We start from the raw sequence: 25,728 nt of genomic DNA on the forward strand, positions 1-25,728 counted from the left end.
GCAAAGCATCTCTCTCTAGCCCCAACACGTGAAATTATAATATGATGTGTTTTGTCAAACAGCTTCCCAAAAAAAGACCATGTAAAAACTGCAGTGAGGGGCTGGAGCAATAGCACAGTGGGTAGGGCGTTTGCCTTGTACGCGGCCAACACAAGTTCGATTCCCAGCATCCCATATGGTCCCCTGAGCACCGCCAGGAATAATTCCTGAGTGTAGAGCCAGGAGTAACCCCTGTGCATAGCCAGGTATGACCCAAAAAGAAAAAAAAAAAACACTGCAGTGATCAGATGGGGGAACAAGGGTAGAAATACAGTGGAAGAATCCCAGTGGCATGGGACTGTGCTCCAAGAGACAGTATACATCTGATTTTCTAAGCTAGAACCCCTCAGCTGTCTTTGGTTTCACAGTGCGTCACCAAACCCTCTCCCTCTGAATTCAGTAATCTCTCAGCTTCATCTCTGGTAAGCAAGGATGGTTTAAGCTCCACCTTCTGCTCTCTTTGCTTCTAATAATAGTCTCACTCCAATTTGGTCACTCTGCTGCTACCAGGAGTCTCCCAAAAAGATGTGAACAGGCCAGTGTTATAGGGAACCACTCTCTCCCTCTCCCAGTCCCAAGTCTGCAAAACACAAACTTCCCTTGGAAGGAGGCTTGGCCCCTATTTAATTCCTCATAGTGACTCAGCAGGCTGGAGAGACTGGAAAAGAGACACGGAGGCACACAAAGACCTTTCCACCAAACCCCACAGTCCTGGGTGAATAGCACAGCAAATAAGGCATCTGCCTTGCATGCGGCTGACTCAAATTTGATCCCCAGCGACCACATATGCACCCCAAGCCTGCTAGGAGTAATCCCTATGCAGCACCAGGTATGGCCCCAAAATAGAAACAAACTCCAGAGTTCCGGTTTTTTTCTTATTGGGGCTACACAGCGATGTTGGGGTGCTGAGGTGTCAGGGCCATGCTGCTTCCAGCCATGCTCCCCACCTTTGGCGCAGAGCTGACCTATCTGTGCTTGGGGGTGGAACTCGGGGTCTTACACCTGCAAGGCAGGTGCTCTACCTGTTGTACTCCCTCGCCTGCTCCTTCCACTCTTACCATCAGCGGCACACTTAGGGAAAATCCAAGTGTCTGGTTTCAAGAGGCAGCGCTGTATTCAGCGGAACCTGGTGTTGGTCTCTGGAATTTCTATGGCTAACTGGCAAACACTACTCTGCCTGCCCAGTCTCTCCAGCCCAAGATCTAATTGCCAAGGTAGGCAACAGAAAGTCCCACTGGTTAACTGCCCGAGCCATGCTTTCCAGCCTTGTCTGACCCATACCACAGCTGGCATTTTATCCTATATTCAACTCCCATGTTGACTCCTCAATTCATGCTATCCCTGGTGGGGCACAACAGACATGATTAGCTATCAAACACAGAAGCCTGCTTCGAATACCTTCATACAAATATTGGCTCTTGACTGCTTCCACGGGTAAACATCTCAGCCTAGTAGAGAAGGATGCTCCCTATAATTCGCTAACAATAAAGCTTCCTTCCCCGGGGCTGGAGTGATAGCACAGTGGGTAGGGCATTTGCCTTGCACGCAGCTGACCCGGGTTCGAATCCCAGCATCCCATATGGTCCCCTGAGCACCACCAGGGGTAATTCCTGAGTGCGTGAGCCAGGAGTGACCCCTGTGCATTGCCAGGTGTGACCCAAAAAGAAAAAAAAAAAAAAAGCTTCCTTCCCCGTACTTTGGGAAAGCCCGGAGCACCCTCATATAGCAGATTTCCACTCTCTACCTCCCCCTCGGCTGGTGCTTCTGCCCAACTATGCCTGAATCCCATCACTTCAAACTGCAAATATTGGTGCTTCTCTGAAATCTGATTCAACTTCCCCTGTTAAATTACTCATATCCTCCATGTTTCTCTCACTGTGAGTGTTTGTATACCTCTAATCCCTAATATCTTTAATCCCTCTAATCTAGTCCTGGAACACTGCCGCCATGCTCCAGGCCGCTTTCCACATGCTTGGGCCGAACCTCACACATGAGTGAAGTCCCACGGAACCCAGGTAATGCGGAACCTTGTGATCTTGGACTCTGGGCTTAACGGGACCTGGGAGCAGAGATCCTCTGCCTGCTTCCCCCAGTCTCTGGTGACCCAGGAGTCACACCTATAAACCACCCCCTGCTGGCGCCAGATAATCTCATGGGCCACCCTCCAAAACTCATGGCTGCTTCTCCCGGAAGGGAGCATAAAATGAGGCCCCCATAACCATGCTACTGGACTCCACACCAGGAGTGTCCCAGAGGGGGGCGGGTGAGAGCCCTCCCCGCCCCAAGGGACCCAGCCCCAGCAGCCAAGCTCCACTACCCCACCGCCGCCATGCTCTAGGCCGCTTTCCACATGCTCGGGCCAAGCCTCAAGCATGAGTGAACATATTCCTGGACCACACGGCCATGGGGAGAAATATATATATATATGCCTCTCGGAGAGTCTGGCAAGCTACCAAGAGTATCCCGCCCACATGGAAGAGCCTGGCAAGCTCCCCATGGCGTATTCAATATGCCAAATACAGTAACAATAACAGATCTCATTCCCCTGACCCTGAAAAGAGCCTCCAATCGTTGGGAAAAATGAGTAAGAAGAGGCTGCTAAAACCTCAGGGCTTGGGGCTGGAGTGATAGCACAGCGGGTAGGGCGTTTGCCTTGCACGCGGCTGACCTAGGTTCGAATCCCAGCATCCCATATGGTCCCCTGAGCAGCGCCAGGGGTAATTCCTGAGTGCATGAGCCAGGAATGACCCCTGTGCATTGCTGGGTGTGACCCAAAAAGAAAAAAAAAAACAAAACCTCAGGGCTAGGATGAATGGAGACGTTACTGGCGCCTGCCCAAGTAAATCAATGAACAACGGGATGACAGGGATACAGTGAATCTAGTCCTGGGAGCAGAAATCACCTCTCATCTTTCCATTTCCTGGCACTCCACTTGTTTTATCAGACAAATCAAAAATGTGCCTATCACACACATTTATTTTGACTGCTATGAATCAGATCTTTCCTGCCACTATCTACAAGGTTATTTCTGTTATTGTGTAAGAGGACATCTGTTTAACTGCCCATTTTTATCTTGGAGGCTGGAGCAACAGTACAGCAGGTACTAATAGTGGGCTTGCCTTGCCTGCAGTCAACCTGGGTTTGATCCCTGGCACCGGATGGTCCCCTCAGCTGGCCAGGAGTGATCCCTAAGCACAGAGCCAGGAATCAGCCCTGAGCTCATCTGGGTATGGCCCCCCCCAAAATAAAACAAAACAAATTTCATTTCTGTAGAGCCTGGCAAGCTACCCGTGGCATATTCAATATGCCAAAAACCGTAACAAGTCTCACAATGGAGACGTTACTGGTGCCTGCTTGAGCAAATCAATGAGCAATGGGAAGACAACCTTCCTGAACTTTCTTAGTTCCAGCAGATTTCTGATTTGCTTTCTGGGTTTTGGGTTTCTCCCCTGTGCCCCCCACTGCTGCTGCTGCTGTCATTGCTGCACTGTCTGGGGCTTGGCTGGACTCTTGGTTGTGATACACTAGGGCATCCCAAGGGGTCCCAGTGGGACGGGGTCACAATGGGCGATGCTCAGGGCTTACTCCTGGCTCTGTGCTCAGGGATCACTCCAGGTAGACTTGGGGACCATATAGAATGCCGGGGATTGAACCTGGGCCAGACATGTGCAAGACAAGCACCATCCTACTAGACTATTGCTCTGGCCCAAACATGAACACACCTTAGACTAATTGACTTAGAAGGATTTATGTGATATGCTACTAAGCCAAAAAAGAGCAAGATGCGGAGAAAAGACCCATTCTAAGTGAAGGCCAGGGAGAAAGCACAGAGGTTAGGGTGCATATCTTGCATGTGTCAGACCCTGGTTCAATCCTTGGCCCTTAAGCCATCACAAGGTGTGGCCCTAGGCCCACTTCCCACTCCTGCAGCACCACGGAGCCCTCACACTGAAGAATCCCGACACCTGTATTCTGGGGTGGGGGTCACGCACACAGTAGGAGCATGTGAGGTGAATGGAGCTTTGCACTTAGAGGAAGCTGACTGGCTTCCCAGCTCTCACCTGGGCCGCAGTGGCTGCTGTCTGGAGGAGGCGGGACTCTTCCCACAGGCACCGGGCCACAATCCGGGCAATCTCCATGGGCTTCTCCAGGTACCTGCTCTGTAAGGAGAGGAAGAGAAAGCTTTAGCTCAATTATGGAGTGATGTGGACAGAATGTTGCTAATTCAAACTAACTTCTTCATAAACCTAGACAAACGTTGCATTGACTCTTGAACGTCTCTGAGGCTGAGAGCAATCAGTGGGGAGGGAGGGGAGAGGAAGAAAGGTAGCCAGAATTCGGGTGACTCTGAGATGAGCCACAGTGAAGTCTGAGGATGGTACAAAGTCTGTTCCTCTGGTCTTCATAGGGAAAGGTCTGATTTTTGTCAACGGGGTACCACATTCTACCAAGAAATTATACTTCTTTTTTTTTAAGTAACACAGGCACAATTTTTAAATTTTATCTTAGTTATTTAGTTTTACTACACTTGATTTTAGCCAAAAGGCTGAGAAGCATTTTGGGCTGGAGCCATAGCACATCGGTAGGGCGTTCACCTTGCATGCAGCCAACCCGGGTTCGATTCCTCCGTCCCTCTCAGAGAGTCCGGCAAGCTACCGAGAGTATCCTGCCCACACGGCACAGCCTGGCAAGCTACCCGTGGTGTATTCGATATGCCAAAAACAGTAACAAGTCTCAAAATGGAGAAGTTACTGGTTCCTGCTCGAGCAAATCGATGAGCAACAGGATGACAGTGATTTAGTTTTGGGGTTTAAGGTCACAACCAGCAGTATTCAGGAGCAGTTCCTGGCTCTGTGCTCAGAGCTCACTCCTGGTGATCAGAGGATATTGAACTAGGGTTGGCCACATGCCTTATCTCTGTACTATTTATCTGACTCCACAATTTTTTTTTAAAGCTTCACATAATGGTCCTGCCCTACAATTTTGCCAATTTTTTTTTTTTTTTGCTTAACATCTATGATTATGCAGTGAAATGTGGTCAAACCTGTAACACTTGGGGCTGGGAGATGACTCAAACAAAGGACTGGAGCACATGCTTTGCATAAAGGAGCCCCAGTTCTTATCCATAGTACCTCTGAAATGAGCCTACCCCCACTCTCCCCAAGCACCATGTCAGGAGTAACCTCCAAGAGGGAAAAAAAAAATCCCTTTAACCTTGAAAAGCAAAAGCCCTCTTCCTCAGAGGTGGCTGGCTATAATCATGCTCTTTTTCTCTTATCCAGCTTTTGAGCCACACCCAAAGGTGCTCAGGATTATTCCATAGGCCTACTGCATATGAATCAAGATGCATGCACTGCCAAGTTTTCTCTCTGTCCCCTACAATCAAGTTATTTCAATCATATTACAACATATAAGAGAAGTGCATTTCAGGTAATGAGAGGGCGTGTATGTAGGGATTTTTAAAAAGAACTGCGTTCATGGAAAGTACAAGAGAGGCACTCCTGACCTGGCCAAATGAGAGAAAAAGCTACTTCCGGGAAAGAAAGCTAAAGCCCCACCGCATGCACAGCAGGTTCACACCTGCAGAAACTGCTTGATCCTGCGCAGGTTGTGCTGATAGAGGACATTGGACTCCTGGAGGAAGCGACTGTACTGCTGGTCGATCTCACCCAAGAGATTGTGAAACACCAAAGTGGCGTGTGATTCTTTGCTGGCTGCATATGCCCTGGGGAAAGGAGAACAATAAACAATTCTGAAGCCTATTCATACCACACCACACCACCCAACATGTACAGAATCAAGGAGAAGGAGGAAAAAAAAAAATCAGTCCAAAGGCCCCATTGATCACTTTAGACTCACCCTGCTTAGCAATAACAAATATCAAATGAACCACTACTGGCCACAGTTGGAGTCTCCACTCACAAAACATCTACATGAAGGAATTTAGAGTCTTACCCAACTTTGTGGACAGATTACAAGCAACAAATTAGGAACCCCACGTTAGGATGAACTCACTTCAACATTTGAATCACTTTCCAGTCCTCCCCCCAAAAAAAATCTGGAAAAACTGTGTCAGAGGCTAAAATAAATAAAAAGTGGATCTGCATGCATCCAAGTGTGGATAAGTCACTGTTCCCTACTGACTCTCTCTTGAATTAAAAAGGGAACCATAAGGATTGATCCATACTTCTTCTCTTTTTGTTGTTTCAGTTTTGGAGTCACACCCAATGATGCTCAGGAGTTACTCCTGGCTCTGCACACAGGAATTACTCCTGGCGGTGCTCATGGGACCATATGAGATGCTGGGGATTGAACCCAAACTGGCCGTGTTAGAGGCAAGCACCCTACCTACTGTACTACCACTTTGGCCCTGAATGAACCAAAACTTCTAACAAGGACAGAATTCTCAGTTAGAAAAAAATAACTGTAATGCACCCCAGAGTGTCAGAACATATAGTGTAACTCACCAAGTAAATAAGAGCTAAGTTGATCTTAAAAACATCTACTGCCAAACGGTCTGTTTCAATGGGCCTACAGAGAGTTGCCTGTCTGTTCTTCTAATAGAGAGATGGTTTTAAAAATATTTCTTTAATCTCCTCATCTCTGTTAGCCCCTTCGCCTGCATATTTTGTTTTGTTTTCCATGAAATGGTTGGCCTGGAGTTAAGCTAGAGCAGACCATGTCTCTTGTCTCAAATGAAAACCCTACAGACCAGGGGAGTTTCTTAAGAGCACTTACCAGTCTTGGCTCTCGATCCAGGGGGCCAGGAACTGGCGCAGCTCCATGGGGAAGCTGTCACTGTAGAGCTGGTGAAGCTGCTCCAGGTACCGCGTGTCCAGCTGCTGGAGCTGATTCCATTGTGCCATCCTGCTGGAATCGGGGTCCCAACTGCAAAGCAGAGTGTTCAGAAGGTCACTACTAAGCCCAGACGGAGTAAAAGATCTTGAAATACCCCCATCTGCTCAGCACAGGCCTCATGTCTGTGACTAGGATGAAATGTGCTTTGTTGGGGGAGGGGGAAAATGCCAGAGAGATGGTGCTTGCATTGCATGCAGCCAACCCCAAACTCAATCCCTGAGACCGCCACATGGTTTCCTAAGTCCCTACAGGTGTGATCCCTGAGCACAGAGCCAGGAGAAGGCCCTGAGCACTGTCAGGTGTGGCCCTCAAACAAACAAACTTTGGAAAAGATCTTACATATTTTTCCCAATTTACAATATATATCTCTTCCCTAAAACCACATCACTTCTTCCAAAAACTATTTAATTAGTTTACTTGGTTTGGGGGCCACACCCAGCAATGCTCAGGGTTACTCCTGGCTCTACACTCAGGAATTACTCCTAGTAACAAAGCTATTTTATTTTCTATTTTAAAAATTGGGGGGCAACAAAAACAGATGACTGGCTAAAGAAACTCTGGTGTATCTACACAACGGAATACTATGTAGCTGTCAGAAAACATGAAGTCATGAAATTTGCATATAAGTGGATCAACATGGAAAGTATCATGCTTAGTGAAATGAGTCAGAAAGAAAGAGACAGACAAAGAAAGATTGCACTCATCTGTGGAATATAATATAGCCGAGAAGTACAAGTTTGCAATGATGCAATTTCTGGCAGATATTTCTCTGGACTTAGTTACTAAAATACTAAAATACAGAAATCCAAAACTGTGCGGCCGCTAGTGCGGCCACTCAATCTCATATCGCTTCTTTCTCAGCAATGGAAAACAAATTATCAAATGCTTCCTTTTCAGCAGGTCCAACCTTAAGGGGAAGAAACTCCAAACAATAATAGTGAGCTTTGTGTTGAAATATTGAATGTAATCAAAGTAAAGAGAAAGTAAAGTGAAATTTATCAGTTATATAGGCGGGGTAGGGGGCTGAGGATGGGGGGGGCGGGGTGGAGCTATACTGTGATTCTTGGTGGTGGAATATGTGCGCTGGTGAAGGGATGGGTGTTCATGCATTGTATAATTGAGACTTAAACCTGAAACCTTTGTAACTTTCCACATGGTGATTCAATAAAAGAAAAAAAATACTAAAGGCAAAAAACAAAATGGGGGGCAAGGGAACCATGTCCAGAGATAGCCAGGGGACACTTCTGGCTCTGTGCTGAGGGATCAATCCAGGTGGTGGTCAGGGGACCATGTGTGGTGCCAAGGATCAAACCCAGGTCAGCCACCACAAGCAAGGAAAGCATCTTACCAGCTGTGCTATCTCTCTGGCCCCACTAATTTTGTTTTCAAATTTCTCAGTCTGTAATGAGAAAAAAAGAGAAAAAAAATACCAGGCACACAAAGTGACAAAAGTGCATGAGTGCCCCCAGAGAAGACTGGAGTGAAACTCCTGAGTATTGTTGGCTGTTACCCCAAAGTTAAAAAAAAAAAAGAAAGAAAGAAAAAAGGGTGCTGGATTGATAGCATAGCGGGTAGGGTGTTTGCCTTGCACTCGGCCAACCCAGGTTCGATTCCCAGCATCCCATATGGTCCCCCGAGCACCGCCAGGAGTAATTCCTGAGTGTAGAGCCAGGAGTAACCCCTGTGCATCGATGGGTGTGACCCAAAAAGAAAAAAAAAAGAAAGAAACCTAAGAGCTAGAGTGATAGTACAGTGCCCAGAGCACTTACTTGCCTTGAATGCGTCTAATTGGGTTCGATCCCTGGCATCCTACCATAGGTCCCCCGAGCACTTCCAGAAGTAATTCCTGAGCACTGCTGGGTGTAGCCCAAAACCCAAACACATACCACCCTCTCACGCTGCTCCCCCCATAAAAGAAGCTAATCTCCTTAACTGCCTTTAAGTCTCTTCCTGAAAAGTGTGGATCATGTCAGAGTGGACTTTACACTTATAGGAGTCAGTGAGATAGTACAGCGGGTAGGGTACTTGTCTTGTATGTGGTTTACCCAGGTTTGATCCTCGGCACCCTATATGGTCCCCCGAGCCTGCCAGGAGTGATCTCTAAGTGCCAGAGCCAGGAGTAAGGCCTGAGCATTGCCGAGTGTGGCCCCCCAAAATTAAAAATAAAGGCTTCTTTCTTTGGGGCATCTCCCACACCTTTGCAGTTGTGTCCGTCCTCACCATCTCCCTTTTCCCAAGACACCCTGCCACAGCGCAAATGTGAGTGAGCAGTGGCACACGAACGGCAGTGAGGGCTGATGTAAATAAAAGCAGGAGCTCTCTAATAGCCTGTATGCAAAACCACGGAGCCAGGGCCGGAGCGAGACCACAGCAGGGAGGGCGTAGGCCTTGCTCGTAGCCAAGCTGGTCTGATCCCTGAACCACATATGGTCCCCAAGCCCTGTCTGGAGTGATCTGAGCATGGAGCCGGGAATTTGAGCACATGGTTTATATACAGATACTAGTCACTAGCTTACATGTGGCTACTGAGCATGCAAAATGTGGTTGATCCAAATTGAGATGGCTGTGTAAGTGCAAAATACACACTCACTTTGAGGACAGTACCACAAAATATCTCAATTCAGTCCCTGTTAGATCAGTATCTTGATACACTGGTTTCAGTAAAATATCTGACTAAAATTAACATCACTGGGACCAGTCAGAGCTCTACAGGCCACAGCAAAGGTGCTGCCTGCAAGAGGTCCAGTTTTGACATCTGGTACCACATAATGATCCCCAAGCACTGCCAGGAGGTCACTCCTGAGCACTGCTGAATGCGGCCTCCAAACTGAAAACCCAGGAAAAGATGCTGAGGGGGTTTTTGTTATGATGGTTTTTGGTTTTAGTTGGGAACAAAAAGAGCTAAGAAGTTATGCAATATACAGGGCTATTTCTTAAACCAGAGATGAGGTTAATAGATTTTCCCAGGGACCAGAGAGACAGTACTGTGAGTAAAGCACTTCAATCCGGGTTCTCAATCCCAGGCACAATACAGGCTCCCCTGAGCCCAGAGTTAGGAGTAAGCCCTGAGCACCACTGGGTATGCTCATGCAAATTACAAACAAAACCAAAAACTACTTTCCCCATAAAATTATACCACAAAAAACTGATAAAGCTATTTACTATGGTGAAACTGTGCTAAATGTCCTACATAGAAAAACAAAAAGTGGTAAAGCCAAGAGGTCGCAGTATTTTTGGAATATGGACAAAGAGTGGAATAGCAATTTATCTAATCTTTTTGCTTGGCTACAATCCTGTTGATTAATAGGAGCCACAGGGCAGGAGGACTAAAGGCTCTTCATAATACCTGCGTATCTGGGCTGGAGCAATAGTCCAATCAGGGTGAGCACACGCTTTGTATGCAGGAGACCCAGATTTGATCCCAGCACCAGAAGCCTCTGAGAACACCCAGCACATAGCTGGGTACAGTCCCCAAACCCAAAATAAAATAAAAGCACTGCAGAGCTATAGGAGATAATTCACCAGATAGCTAAGAAAACCACTGCCAACCTGTTTTGTGTAATTATTTTACTGGAAAAGATTCAGGAGTCCACTTTATTTCACACTTGTAATTCTGGTTTTGCAAATAATAAATTAATCTAAAGAATGCCACTACGTTCCAAGTAAAGTATTTCATATCTATGGAATATGTGTCTGTTTTTGAGCCCCACACACCTGGCTCTGAGCTAGAGATTATTCCTGGTGGGCTCGGGGGACCATATGTGGTGCCCGACTGAACCTTGGTTGACTGCATGTGAGGTAAGTACCCTACCTGCTATACTATCAATATGACCCGCAATGGAATAATCCTTTCAGGATTTTTTTTGGGGGGGGGCATACCCAGTGGTGTTCAGGGCTTAATCCTGGCTCTGCACTCAGGAATTACTCCTGGGGGTTCAGAGAACCATATGAGAGGCTAGGGATCGAACCCGGGTCAACCACATGCAAGGCAAACACCCTACTCCCTGTACCACATCTCTGGCCCTCCATGGAATAACTCTAAGCCTGTGACTTAATAACCCTTTTCACTGAACCCCAGAACACAGAAAGTGATTGGAAAATTATGAGAGGTACAGAAGAGATGTTAATTCTATGAGGGAGCTGGCTCAGTGCAAGTCACAGGGTCTGTTCTCCCAGTTAGATTTAATCACTAAATCATTCTTCCAGCTACACAGGCTAGTGTATAAAGAAAAGTTAAGTGTGATCCTTGTCTTATACAATTAACTAAAAATAAAAACAAAAATGAAACAGCAAGTTGCTAAAGTATTTCTGGACTTTTCAAAACGGGAATTTCTCAACCCCTTGGGGATAATCTACCAGTAACAAGTCATAAGGCAAAGAACTATTGTCTGATGGGGAACTTATTACTGTAAAGATACTAAAAAGTCTGCCCAAAGCCACAGTTCTCACTTGTCTATTTCAATCTAGAAAAACTAAATGGGGGCTGGAGCAATAGTGCAGCAGGCAGGGCGTTTGCCTTGCATGCTGCCAGCCCACGTTCAATCTCTCGTATCCCATATGGTCCTCCGAGCAACACTAGGAGTAATTCCTGAGTACATAGCCATGAGTAACCCCTGAGCATCATTGGGTGTGACCCAAAAAGCACTTCCCCCCCAATAAAAAGGAACTAAAGGGGCCAGAGACATACTCATGGGCTGAGCACATGCTCTGCCCACAGGGGGCCTGGGTTTAATCTCTAGAACCACATGGTCCCCTAGCAGGTCCCCTAGTAACTCCTGAGAACTCCAGGTGTAGTCCCAAACAAAATAAACAAAACCTCCAAGGAATATGTTTAGAAACACAAGTCAGAACAATTTACAGAAAGGCATTGTACAGACGCACAGCAGGGACTTGCACGTGCCAAACCTGGCACCATCAAGAGTGATCTCTGAGCACAGAGCCAGGAGTAACCCTGAGCACTGCCAGTGTGGCCCCAAAACAACAACAACAGCAAAAAAGACTTATACTTCACATCCATATACTAAGGTGTAAGGGACAAAGAGAGAGAAGAATGAAAACCAGGCTCGTGTAATAATTCAGAATAGAAAGTGAAAAAGATCACTTTCTGTTCCGCCGTGCAAAGTGTCAAAAGATTCTTTGGGTGTTAACCATATTCTGTATCAGAAATACCTGTTTTTGATAGAACATTTCTATATTTGTCCACTACGCTAAACTCCTATTTACCAGGGGAAAGGCTAAACTTAGGTGATCAGTATATAAAGTAACATGGGTACACTTGTACTCATTTCTATAGAAATTAGTGTTCTCTCTGTATACCCCATTTTGTAGTGTCACGAAGTCTTTTTTCAATAAATATGAAATACCAAGAAAAAAATCCACAGTAATGAAATCACCCAAATGCTCTTTTCCACTCCCCAGAACTATGAGTGATCCATTGATCTGAGCCGGAGATGGTAGAGTGGATGCTTACCCTGCATGGAGCTGACCCAGGTTCAATCCCCAGCATCCCATAAGGTCCCCTGTGCCCCACCAGGAGTGATCCCTGAGAGCAGAGCTCTGAGAAAGCCCCAAGCACTTCCAGATGTGGACCCATCCCCTGCCAGAAAGCTGCTATTACCACCCTGGAGGAAAAGCACAAGAGCTTTGAGCACATCCCTGCAAGCGTTTGGTGCTGTGTTCAAATCCCCAGTGGCCCACATGTGTCAAATGCAATCCCAGAAGCTGACCTCAAAGTCTGACAGCCTGGATATCTGTGATCCCTGTTGCCACAAGTGATTTTTGTCTATACCAGGTGACTGTGAACACCACACAATGGCGTGTGACTTCTGGCGAACAGCGAAACTAAAAAGATGCGTGAGCAGCACCACCATGAAGACCAACTTCCGGTGGTTGACCAACATTCAAGAAAATGTTGAAAGCTCAACATTCCCCTGGGCTTCACACAAGGGAAGCTCACGTGTGAACACTACAGTCAGAACATGTGTGCCTCAACTGGAGGGCTGCCCCAGGAGAGTTCGCGTGCAGCACTGCAACTAAGGGAGTGTACACTCGGTTGCACCACAGCTGAGGTGTGGGCACCACCTCCTACTGTGCACGCCCGAGATGCACCCCAGCTGAGAATGTGCTAGCATCACAGCCAGGTGTGGGCCACCAGCAGTCATCCAACAGCAGCAATAATGAAGGTGGGAGCAGAGAGCTTGGAAAGAGGTATGGCACTTGGCTTACATCATGTGGCCAACCTCAGTCTGGTCTCTGGCAGCACACATGGACCCACCAGGAGAAAGCCCTAAACACCACCAACTCTGACTCAAAAACAAAAACAACAACAAGAATAAAAAAGAAGGAGGAGGAGGAGGAGGAGGAGAAGGAAACCAAGAGAGGGAATTATTTTAAAAGTTGCCATCATAGTATTCTACAACTTTGCAATCCCATTAATTTATTAGGGTTTTTTGTGTGTTTGTTTGTTTGTTTTTTGCGGTTGTGGGGGTTCAGAGCCAACAGTGCTAGAAGGCTACCTCTGGCTTCATGTTCAGAGATCGCTCCAGTATTACTTACTACTGCTTAAAAGATCAGGTGGTGTCAGGGATTAAACCCAGGTCTCTTGCATGCAAAGCATGAATTTAGCCCTTTGAGCTCTCTCTCAGGCGCCCCTGCATTCTCTTGTTGGTTTGTTTTTAGGGGACCCACACCCAGCTCTGCTCAGGTCTTAGTCCTGGCTCTGTGCTCAGGGATCACTCCTAGTGGTGCTCAGAGGGACCATATGTGGTGCTAGGAATCAAATTAAGGTTGACCACACGCATGGAAAATACCTTAATCTCTAGCTGATCTCTCTGGCCACAGGAACAGTTTTCAATAAAACTCTGGAGTACACTCAATCCCCCCTCCTTCCCTCTTCCCCCAAATCTCCTACCCCTCATTCCTCTAACTGCTGCTGACCTCTTCTTGAAAGAGGTAAAGAATCCAGTGCTGAGCATGTAACTTTCCCCAGTTCAGATCCTAACATGTTCTAAAATCTTAGCACCTTTATAGAAATATCTAATTCACATCAGATAAATTAAAATATATATATTTTTAGGAGCTGGACACCCATGGCATATTCAATATGCCAAAAACAGTAACAACAAGTCTCAAAAAAAAAATGGAGACGTTACTGGTACCCGCTCGAGCAAATCAATGAGCAATGGGATGACAGTGACAGTGACAGGAGCTGGAGCGATGGCACAGCAGGTAGGGTGCTGGCCTTGCACGTGGTCAACCTGGGTTCAATTCCCAGCATTCCATATGGTCCCCCATGTGTCACTAGGATGACTGTTGAGTGCAGAGCCAGAAGTAAGCTCTGAGTACCACTGGTGTGGTCCCAAAATAAAAACTGTAGGGGCTGGAGCGATAGCACAGCGGGTAGGGAGTTTGCCTTGCACACGGCCAACCTGAGTTCGATTCCCAACATCCCAAATGGTCCCCGAGCACCACCAGAAGTAATTCCTGAGTGCATGAGCCAGGAGTAACACCTGAGCATCACTGAGTGTGACCCAAAAAGAAAAAAAAACAAACTGTAGATATATTTTTCCCAGAAATATAGAAAATAAAATGTGTCCACTCTACAGTTAAATTTAAAAGTAATGACTACCAGGAAAGTGAACAGAAGAAAAGAAAGAAAACCTAGTGCTCTGATCCGTGAAAAACAGGATTTTAAAAACAAAACCAAAAGAAGCTCCATTATATCGTGCTTACCCAGCTCCTTCTTTTATTTTATTTATTTATTTATTTGCTTTTTTTTGGGTCAAACCTGGCGATGTACAGGGGTTATTCCTGGTTCTGCACTCGGGAATTACTCCTGGCAGTGCTCAGGGACCCATATGGGATGCTGGGAACTGAACTCGGGTCAGGCGCAAGCCAGGCAAACACCTAACCCACTGTGCTATCGCTCCAGCCCCTCCTTCTTTTAGAAAATGACCCTGAAACCAACCAAAGACTTCTGTTATTTCTAATTCAATAATATTAAGGAATTTCAGATATCTTATCAGCCACGTATTTCAGAATAAAGAAATAAGAACATAAACAGAATTCCCGCTAAACTGCAAGGAACTCAACATGACACACTTCGCCCATGACTGAGATGGTGGAAGCTGCTTGCGAAGAGTGCTCCAGACAAAAACCACAAAACAAACCAAACTAGCACGTCAGTCTCCCCACTTTACAGCATTCCACCTCCCCCGCCAGGCCCCTCTGCAGCTGTGTGGTGGGTGAGGTCAAGGGCAGGAACGACTCTGCCTCTGGGCAGGCCTGTGTGACCCAGGGGCTAACACCAGACATCACTGAACAAACTTCTGCTGGGCAAGGGGAGCCAGCGAGGTTGGGAGGTGGTCAGATCAAATATCGCCAGACTCAGGTCACTAAAGAGCAGCTTGAGGGGCAGGGGAAATAGCTCAAAGGCCTAGATCACACAAGTGCATTAAGAGCCCCCCACAGATTGGGACCCCAGCCCTGCACAGTCCCCAGAGTGTCCACTTAGGTCCCGTCTACCCCAGCACAGTATGGGAAGCAACATCTTGGGTACTACTGGGTGTGGCCCAGTCCCACTCCTCTCCTCCCCCTCCCCCCAAAAAAAAGAACAGCTCTAGGTCCAAAAACAAACTCATGGTGAAGATATAAATGATACCCAGAATGAAAAGAAAAGATGAAAAAAGGGGCTGGAGTGATAGCACAGTGGGTAGGGCGTTTGCCTTGCACACAGCCGACCCAGGTTCGATTCCCAGCATCCCATATGGTCCCCTGAGCACCGCCAGGTGTAATTCCTGAGTGCAGAGCCAGGAGTGGCCCCTGTGCATTGCCGGGTGTGACCCAAAAAGAAAAAAAAAAAAAAGAAAAGATGAAAAAATAAGAAAGTTATTTAAAACGTAGTCTAAAACTAGGTGGTACAGTCGGGGGGAGGGGTGGTGTTGGGGGGGCAACGGGGATAGTACCAGAAGTGAGACATTTATTTACCTAGCTCCTGCTGCAACCCTGGTTTAAATCCCTAGCACTACAAATGGTTCCAGAGGTCACTCCTGAGCATATAGCCAGGAATAGCCTCTGAGCACTTTCAAGTGAACCCCCAAATCCCATCCCCCACCTCCCCAAATATTTATATTTTCTATTTATTTAATATTTTCTATTTATATATTTATTCATATTAAACACAAATATTTTATACTTATATTTAGTTCTCAATTCCAAGAACTAAATATAAACACTGAACCTACTATGTGCCATGGACTTTGGGGCTCTGTATCACAATTTAAATGTTGTACAAAAACACAAAACACAGTCAGGGCATCATAGAGATAGCTCAAAGAGTTAAGTGCATATTTCGCACATGGGAAGGCTGATTCTGTCACCCAGGGGCAATTAGCACCCTCCAGGAACAGAGATGACCACACACACACACACACACACACACACACACACACACACACACACACACACACACACACACACACACACACACACACACACACGCACACCCCAGTAATAGTGCAGTTCCTGGTGAAGTCCCTGAGCTCAGCAACAAGTTTTCCCTGTGTGTGACCCCAAAACAAAACAAAGCACATTCAGGGAAGGGCAGTTTAGAAGAAAGATCAAACCCTTGAATGTAGTTGCCCAATAAGGAGACGACTGGGGATCAAGAAGGAGAGAAAAAGATCAGGAACAGAGGAGGCCTCCCCAGGCACCTGGAAATCTGTTGGGAAGGAGAGTTCACCCCAGAACCAGAGCCGGCTGGCACCACTCTCCCTTGGGAGTGCCCTCAGTGTGTGCACCCGCATTCACATGAGATCATACCTCAAAATTGCAACTGCAGGCACCTGGCCACCAAAGCAGGGGCCAAGGCAGAACCCCTGAAGAGGAAGTTGGGTTTCATCATTTAGAAAACAAAAGTGTCCGGATCCAGGGGCTGAAGAGAGTTCAGTGGGTAGGGCACTTGCCTTGAATGCGGTCAACTGGGTTCAATCCCCTGCACACCATATGGTCCCCCTGACCCCTGAGGACAGAGCCAGGAATAAGCACTGAGGACTGCCAGGTGTGACCCAGAAGCAAAAGACTTTTAGAGTGGGGACAGAAAATTTCTGGCAAAGGGTAGAGATCAGGGCACAACTGGTGGTGCAGTGGCCACCTGAGGGCTCTGAGGGCCAGACCAGGGCCTAGTCAGGGTGCACTGGTGATGTCTCGGGGGACTGGTTGAGGAAGGGGTCTGGAATATACCTCCAGGCACTGTATAAGGGAAGGAGGATGCAAGAGGAGGTTGCAGATGGCACTGTCAGCCACTGAGAAAGATGAGCCCCCAAGCAAAGCAGAGAAACAAAACCAAACAAAAACAAATCCTTGGGTTCCCACCACAGAACTGTGGTCACCAGCTGGGGAGGGGAGAGAGGGGACCAGTGGGCAGTGGTGGAAGAATACCGGTACTTAGGCTGTGGCTGCAGTGAGGCAACAGACACTTTAAAGGTATGAAATTGCATACCCTAAATATATATGAAGGTTTAAATGAATGTTACTTTCATGCATATTTTTAAAGGGTGGAGGAGAAAGACAGTGCAGCAGGCAGGGTGCTTACCTCGCACGCTGTCCTGCCAAGCTGGGTTCGACCCCTGGCAGAGGGGGCCTGGAGTATAGTCTAGAGCATGCAGAAGGCCAAGTCCAATCCCTGGCACCACAAGGTCCCTCAAACACCATGGGGGTGACCCTCCCTATCTCAGCACCAAGCTGAGCCAGGACTAACCCCTGAGCACAGCCAGGTGCGGCCCAAAAGCCAAAATGAAAGAGAAGAAACACAAGCTCTTTTCCAAGGGCTGTGGGAAGTTGTCAAGTTTTAAGCAGTGGGGTGAAGAATGTGGGTCAGTGCTAGGGCACTTGCCCTGAGTGTGTTTATGTGTTGGGGCAGGGGGGGCGGGGAGAGGGAAGGAGAAGGGGAGAAGAAGGAAGCAGGGAAGAAGGCAGGAAGAGAGAGACAGAGGGAAAAGGATGGAGAGAGAGAAAAAGAAAAGCAAAATCAGTTTTTATTCTGGTTTTGTCTGGGAACCGAGTGGAGGGGCTCAGGGGTACGCCCAACTCGACTGGGTGAAGAATGGGGGCCCCCAGGCCTTCTGCACACAGAGCACGCACTCCAGCCTGGGGGGCTCTGTCCAGTCTAGAAGTGAAGTCTGAAACAGACAACTGAGTCTGAGTGACGTTTCAGAAGATTCCCTTGGGCTGCAGTAACCAAGGGAAAGATGACTAGCGGTGGCCCTGTCTAGGGTACAGGCCTCAGAACTGCTTTGAAGTGGACATCTTCCAGAAATCCTAGACAAAGGGGGGCGAGGGGGCGAGGTGAAAGATGACAGACAGCAAAGGGGACTCAGAGAAAGGTCATCAGGGGAAAACCTCCCAGGTTCCTGTCTATTTAGGGATCAAATGACAGTTAAATATCCCTGGGAGGGACTCAGGAAGGGACCCTAAGGGCTGGAGCACATGATTTGCCTGCAGGAGCCCCAGATTCCAGAACCACATAGTCCTCCAAGTACCGCCAGGAGGGCACCCTGAACACCACCAGGGGTGGCCCAAAGATAAACAAACAAAATCATCACTGAACAATGTCACGGATGTACAGTCCTTTCTACATTGGTCAAAGAGCTGGGCTAGATGGCCTTCAGAGACCAGCCTATAAATGAGACGGCATTCGCTCCAGACAGTTCAGTGACTGTAATCCAAAAACAAACGCTGCCCAAGAGGCAGAAAATTGATATTTAACTAAGAGGGTCCAGGGCACTGGACTTCAAAGGCGAAAGAACAACAGCCCAGAGCTTCAGCCAAAGTACACCTGGGCCACTGTGAGAGAATTCTTCGTGCCTCTCTGACAGCCAGGCCTCGACAGAAGAGACCTTTTCCAGACCTGACACGTTCTCCCCGTGTAGGCTGCACCGTCTTTAGGCAGAACAGGAGACAAGTACTAGGAAGGTACAGCTGGCTGTGCTGAGAATGAGGGTCCTGGGGGTGATCGAGCAAGGGTCCTGGGGGTCACCATTGACATTGAGCCTCTTTGTACCCCCGTTTCTTCAACTGAGGAAGGGGCACCAAACACACAGTGCAGGATTCATGTGACCTGTGGCACTTGCCCCGCTGACTGAACTGGCCTTCCCTCTGCCTGGTTCTCAGCAGCTCAAGTCCCCCCAGGCTTCCCTGAGTGCTGGCCCACCACGTGCATTCCTTCCCTGACTGTCACTGCTACTTGGTGTGTGACTCACTGACGTGTGCTTGTCACTATTATGCTGGCCAGTCAGCTCGCTGAGCAGACTCGAAAGAGGTACTGGAAATAATTTAATGAATATATTTCAGCACCACCAGGGCTAAGAATTGGCCCTGAGCACCACCAGGTGTAGTGGGGCCCCCCACCCCCACAGCAGCCTGCCTTGAGCAAGAGTGATTCCAGGGAATGTGAATCCCTCCACATTTTACAGTTTACCAGAAAGATGCTTTGCTGCTCACCGGGGACCCTGGGGGAATGGAGTGATAGTACAGTGGGTAGAGCACATGGTTGACCGAGGTTTGATCCCTAGCATCCCAGCAGTCCCCTGAGCCTGCCAGGAGTGATCCCTGAGCATAAAGCCAAGAGTAAGCCTGGCCGGCTGGAGATTGCTCTGGACCCCAGACCGGGCCAACAACACCGGGGGTCCAGACGGAGAAGGTACAGCTGGCACGCCTTCTCCTGATGGAGCCCTGGCGACATTGAGTAGCTACTAACACGGCTCCGGTGTGCAGGAATGGGACACCTCCAAACCACGTGGCCGCTTACACGGCCTCGAGACCTTTCCTGATATACAAAATATATGCTCAGGAATGGCTCTGCCACCCCTGGGCATCCATTATCCCAGAGGCACAGAAACCAATCTCAGAACGCAGTGGCTACTGGCAATTATAATCCTTTTGGTACGGTAGCTCCTTGCAGAATATCTCCAGACTGAGAACTAAGTCGCAGCCCCATGCCTGCCCTGGAGGGGAAAGGTTTTTCTCCCTCGCCTTTTCCTTGCTGGGGGGGAAGGGCGTGGCGACTGCCATATTTTGAGGACTACTAATGAGAGATACAAGCTCACAATGGTCCAATTTCTGGAAGAAATTTCCCTGGACTTAGTTGCTAAAATACAGAAATCCAAAACCTCATATCTCTCTACAGCAGGTCTGTCTCTAGTGGGGAACTCCTAATAATAATAGTGAGTTTTTTGTTGAAATATTGAATGTAATCAAAGTAAAGGGAAAAAGTAAAGTGAAATTTATCAGTTACACAGGTGGGTGGGGGGAGGGATGGGAGGTATACTGGGGTTTTTTTGGTGGTGGAATATGTGTTTCAGCATTGCATAACTGAGACTTAAGCCTGAAAGCATTGTAATTTTCCACATGGTGATTCAATAATAAAATAAAATAAATTTAAAAAAAAATTTTAAAATAAAGCCAAGAGTAAGCCTTAAGCACGGCCAGTGTACCCCCCCACCCCCCAAAAAAAGAAGAAAAACTTTGGATGACCAGTCACTCAGGGTGGAGCTGCGCTGGTTTCAAGAGAGGCAGCTGCCAGCCTGGTACTAGAACCATTCTGAGCACCGTGACCATTAATATCTGCTCCAGAGAAGCTTTCTGTAATGAGAGCTCTGTTTATCTGTGTACAAATGTGAGGAAAGGAAGCTATAAAGGAAACGATCATTTGGCATCCTAAGTAGAATATCCAGTTAGAAACTCTAAATGACAATGATGTAGGAGTGTGGCCAGCAGAGCATGCCTTCCACAGAGGAAATGGAGTAAAACCAAGAAAAGCCTCAAACACCTGTGCCAGGTGCAGTGGACAGCCAGTTCAAGTTAGAAGGGGTGTCAGAGAAGAGAAATGGGATATGTAATGCCACCAATAGCAGCATATTAGGCAAGAATATTTGTGAGGAATGAACAAATTCAGAGAGAGGAAGTTGGGAAGCAGGGAGACACAAACTGACTGTAAGAAAATTTGAACTCTCTTTTTTTCAGGAGTTATTTTTGCTTGCTGCTCGGGAGTAGGGTTAGCATGAGGTACCAGAGATGGAACCCAGCACTTCTGCATGCAACGCATGCACTTGAGTCTTCTGAGCCATCGCGGTAGCCCAAACAAAATAGTTTTGAATGTCATCTTGAAGTAGAAGAGAGACACCAGAGGCAGCCAAAGTTATAGGGGAAATGTTAGCATGATCGGGTAGAGGGATCAAGTGCTGTGATTTGACTCCTTTTGGGGGGAGGAAGGAGTCATACTGTGGCTCTCAGGGGCTATTCCTGGCTCTGTGCTTAGGAATGAGCCTTGGTAGTGCTCAGGGGAACATATGTGGTGCCAGGAATGGAATCAGGGTTGACTGTGTGCAAGGCAAGTGCCAAAATGATTTTATTTGGTTTTGGGATCACACTCAGGAGTTATTCCTGGCTCTGAACTTAGGAATTACTTTAGTAGTGCTGGGGATATGAGATGTTAGGGATCGAACCCTGGTCAGCCATATGCAAAGCATGCATCGTACCAGCTACACTATCTCTCCAGCTCCACCAAGTTGCCAAATTTAACAATCAGATGGCAGGCCAGAAAGATGTCTTAAACAGCACCTGCTCTGCATGTGGGAGAACTGGGTTCGATAACCAGCTCCTTGAGGTCCCCTGGGCAGCAATGGGAGTGACCCCAAGCACAGAGCCCGAATTCGCCTCAGAGTAACACTTGGTGTGACTCAAGAATCAAAAAAAGAAAAGAAAAACAAAACAGATGGAATTTAGCCTTCGCAAAAACAATTGTGGGTTGGGCAAACATATGTAATGTCAAACTTTCCAGGCTGGAGGGCAACTGAAGGAAGGAGAAGGGCAAGTTAGTGGGAAAAAAACAGGAACTGCTATCTTTGGCCAAAGCCCAAATGAAAGAGTCACACTAACAATGATCAAGAATGTACATATGTGATTAATATTCTCCAAAGATAAGGGGCTGAGAAAAGGAATTTTTTTTTTCTTTTTTGGGTCACACCCGGCTATGCACAGGGTTACTCCTGGCTCTGCACTCAGGAATTACTCCTGGCGGTGCTCAGGGGACCATATGGGATGCTGGGAATTGAACTGGGTTGGCCGCGTGTAAAGCAAACATCCTACCTGCTGTGCTATCACTCCAGCCCGAGAAAGGGAAATTTTTAAATCATAAATTGACTTTTATTGATCTATATTTTGATAATTCTATTTGCCTTGGTGTTATAACAAGAAATATGAAGTACATTTGTTTGTGCCTGCCAAGGGGGCAGGCTTGGGGCTGGGGATGGAGTTAGAAATGGGGACACTGATGGAGGGAAGGTCACGCTGGAGGAGGGATTGGTGCTGGAACATAGGATGGACAAAGGGAATTTTAAATTTGAGTCTCAAGGTCACAGACTTGAGGGACCAGAGAGACAGCACAATGACTAGGGTGGCTTGCCTTCCATGCAGCCAACCTGGATTTAATCCCTGGGTCCCATATGGTTCCCCAAGCACCGCCAAGAGTGATTCCTGAGTGCAGAATCAGGAGTAACCCCTGAGTATCGCCAGTTGTGGCTAATAATAATAATAATAATAATAATAATAATAATAATAATAATGTCACAGAGTTGAGACTTCAACAAACTCCATATTTGTTGAAGAAAAAAAGATACTTCCCTCTCATCTATTCAGTCACTTTCTCCCGAAGACACTATTTCCTCTAAAAGGTATTAATGACATCCTGGTGCAGAGAGCCTATGAATCCACATGCATGAATCCTGTGTTAGAATTCCTTCCTTCGAAGCCATCAGGGATGGGCGCAGAGCCTTCAAATCAAAGGGCGGTTGGGGCAGTTGTGAAACATGGTCCCGGATTCTTTGATATGCCTCCCCGGCAGCAGGGAATCTTTATCACCTCCCCTGGACTCTGACTAAGCCCTCAACTATTCCAACCCACAGAGTGTGAGGCACGTGTCCGTGTGCAACTTCCAAGCTGCTTCCACCTGCTTCTCCCGGAAGGCATCTTCCCTAAACCCAGCCCAGGGACACAGGCGGGGAGGCCCCAGAGGCTCTGCTGTCCAGGGTGCGCCTGGCCCTGCACCCTGAAGGGAAGCAGCTTCAGGACAACATCCACTCCCAGACACCAGAGTGGAGCCCCCTCCCCCACCCAGCCTCCAAGGGGCACCTGTCTCAACTCTGCCACAGAGCCAGAAAACACACCAGGGGGCTGCTTGCTTTACTCCACTACAGCAGCGGGGGCTCGATTGCATTTGGTGCCGAGAGCCACATTTTATTAACATGGCAATTAAAGTCTTTGGAGAGAGTTCAAGTTCCATGAGTACAGAATGTGTCATTTAAAAAGAGGGGCCAGAGAGAGCAAGAGTATAGTAGGCAGGCTGTCTGCCTTGCACGTGGCCGACCCAGATTCGATCCCTAGTACTTACCCCTGAGCACAGAGCCAAGAGTAGTAAGCCCTGAGTACTGCTGGGTATGGCCCAAAAAGCAAAAAATTAAATGAATAAAACATATAAATAAAAGGAAAAATCTTTGGGTTGGGGAAGTAGCTCGTGAAACTTGGGTTTGACCTCCAGCACAGTAGAGAGAAAAAGAGAGAGACTTTAGGGTCATAGATGTAGCTCAGCACCACCAGGAGTGATTCCTCAGTTTAGAGCCAGGGGTAACCCCTGAGCACTGCAGAGTGTGTGTGCTCTCCCACCCAGCACCCCCTCCCTCGAGAAAAAGAACATAGTTCAGCAGTAGAGCACTGGCCTTGCTTGTAAGCTCCTGGGTTGGATTCCTGACACTGTGATAATGACGATGATGATAATGACCAGGGAGATAGCTCAATGGGTTGAGAGCATACGTCACATGCAGGAGGCTGGGATTTGATTCCTGGCACCACATGGTCCCTTGCCAGAAAACCCCCTAAGCACGGAGTTAGGAGTAGTCCCCAAGCACTTCCAGGTGTAGCCTATAATAAAATTAAATAAACTGCATAACAATAATCACTGTATCACTGTCATCCCATTGCTCATTGATTTGCTCGAGCGGGCACCAGTAACGTCTCCATTGTGAGATTCGCTGTTACTGTTTTTGGCATATCGAATACGCCACAGGTAGCTTGCTGTGCAGGCGGGATACTCAATACCAATAATAATAAAGTAAAAAAAATAAAAGAATGTTATAAAAACTATTTAATAGTAAACCTTTTCCTTGTGTAACACCAGTTTATTATTACTGTTCTTTGGGCCACACCCAGCAATCTCAGGACATTACTCCCAGCTGTGTGCTCAGGGATCACTCCTAACAGTTCTCGGAGGAACATATGTGGTGTCTGGGATCAAACCAGGGTTGACCACTCACAATAAAGAGCCTCCGCCCCTGTGCTATTTCTCTGGTCTCTAGAATACCACTTCCTGGATGATTCATCCATTCCCACTCCTTTAAAGCCTCTCTACAATCCCCCAGAGTGCATTTCTAGCACTATCCTCTCATGAATACCACAGTCTTCTCCAACAGCTGACTCCATAGGTTCACTTAAATATACAAGCATCTCCAACTTAATGTACCCCAAACTCACGCCCTCGCTAAAAACCTCTCCCGGCCCATTTCCTCTTCCACCTTCCCTACGGAGCAAATGATTACTCCATGTATGCTGTGCTCGTAAAAGCCTTGACAGTGAGCCTTGACTCCTCTCTCTCCCTGCCTCTGCCCTGGCTTCTCTGGCACCCGCTCTGTTGACAAACCTGATGGCTCGGCTTCTGAGAGGCTTGTGAGACAGATCTCCCCACTGCTTCACTCTTAGTCAAAGCCAGACCAACTCTCCCGAGGCTCCCGGACTAAACTCCTCAGTGGTCTAGATGCTTTCATCCTCATCTCTCTACAGTCTCTTGTTCATACAACTGATCCTTTCCAAACAAAAAATCAAGAGTTCTTTTTTTCTTTTCTCTGCCCAAAGGCCATTTAGAGAAAAGTCCAGGAGCCTGAGATGCGACTTACCCTGAGTTCGATCCCCAGCAGTGCATGGTCTCTCAAACACCACCAAGCCCGGAGTGGAACCCAAGCTCCCCTGGCTAGGACCCAAACACGAAACCGAAGGAAAAAAGAAAGAGGTTCAAACTCCTCCCGGAGCCCACCAGTGAATTCAGTTCCATCTCTGGATGTCTCTGATTGCTGCTGCCGCTGCTCTTCCCTCTGCCCACACATGTCCCCTCACCACTCCTTGAACACAGCACCCCCAGCTCTGCCTCAGACATTCTGTACTTCCCCTGGCCTGGCAAGTTCCCCCCACCTCCCAGACAGCATCCAAGCCTGACTCCCTCACTTCATTCAGGGCTCTGCACTAAAGTAACTGGACACCCCTCAATGTAAAACAGCATCGAGCTGCTGAACTTTCCCCCACAGCTCTCTGCACTCTCCACTATATCAGATTTCTTTCATCAACTTCCACTACCACCTCTTGTGCAGGAAGTTCCAGACTTTCTTCTGCTTACATACTGGTCCAGCACCGAGGAACGTACAAATATGTATGGAATAAGTAAATAAAACTTAAATAAGGTGTTTTAATAGAGGGGCTGGAGAGACCAGTCAGGGACTAAGGTGCTTGCCCTGCATGCAGCCAAGCTGCACTGGTTCTCCAGCACCACAGACGGTCTCCCAAACAGTAAGCTGGTTCCATGCAATCCAAAAGCTGGAAAAGTGGCTCAGTGGCAGGCCACTTCCAAGCATAAGCACCTGGGTTCAACTCCGGAAGCACAAACCAATTAATGTGCAAATTAATTAATTGTATTGCTCTCACCCAAAAGTGTACTTCATCTTTGGGCCAGGGAGA

At 47.5% G+C, this 25,728-nt stretch overlaps 1 protein-coding gene across 4 annotated transcripts in view; it reads right to left on the reverse strand.

Moving 5' to 3' along the window:
- Window positions 1–25,728, reverse strand: part of STAT3 (signal transducer and activator of transcription 3) — a 65,343-nt gene that overhangs the window by 22,683 nt on the left and 16,932 nt on the right. For all 4 annotated transcript variants that reach the window (XM_055131666.1, XM_004608786.2, XM_055131665.1 and 1 more), the window contains exons 2-4: window positions 6,778–6,927; window positions 5,620–5,764; window positions 4,101–4,199 (exon numbers count right to left, since the gene is read on the reverse strand). In XM_055131666.1, the coding sequence (XP_054987641.1) occupies window positions 4,101–4,199; window positions 5,620–5,764; window positions 6,778–6,905 (372 nt within the window). In that variant the 5' untranslated portion in view covers window positions 6,906–6,927. The remainder of the gene's footprint in view (window positions 1–4,100; window positions 4,200–5,619; window positions 5,765–6,777; window positions 6,928–25,728) is intronic.

The sequence above is a fragment of the Sorex araneus genome, chromosome 3 (genome assembly GCF_027595985.1).
Source record: "Sorex araneus isolate mSorAra2 chromosome 3, mSorAra2.pri, whole genome shotgun sequence".
Taxonomy (NCBI): Eukaryota; Metazoa; Chordata; class Mammalia; order Eulipotyphla; family Soricidae; genus Sorex; species Sorex araneus.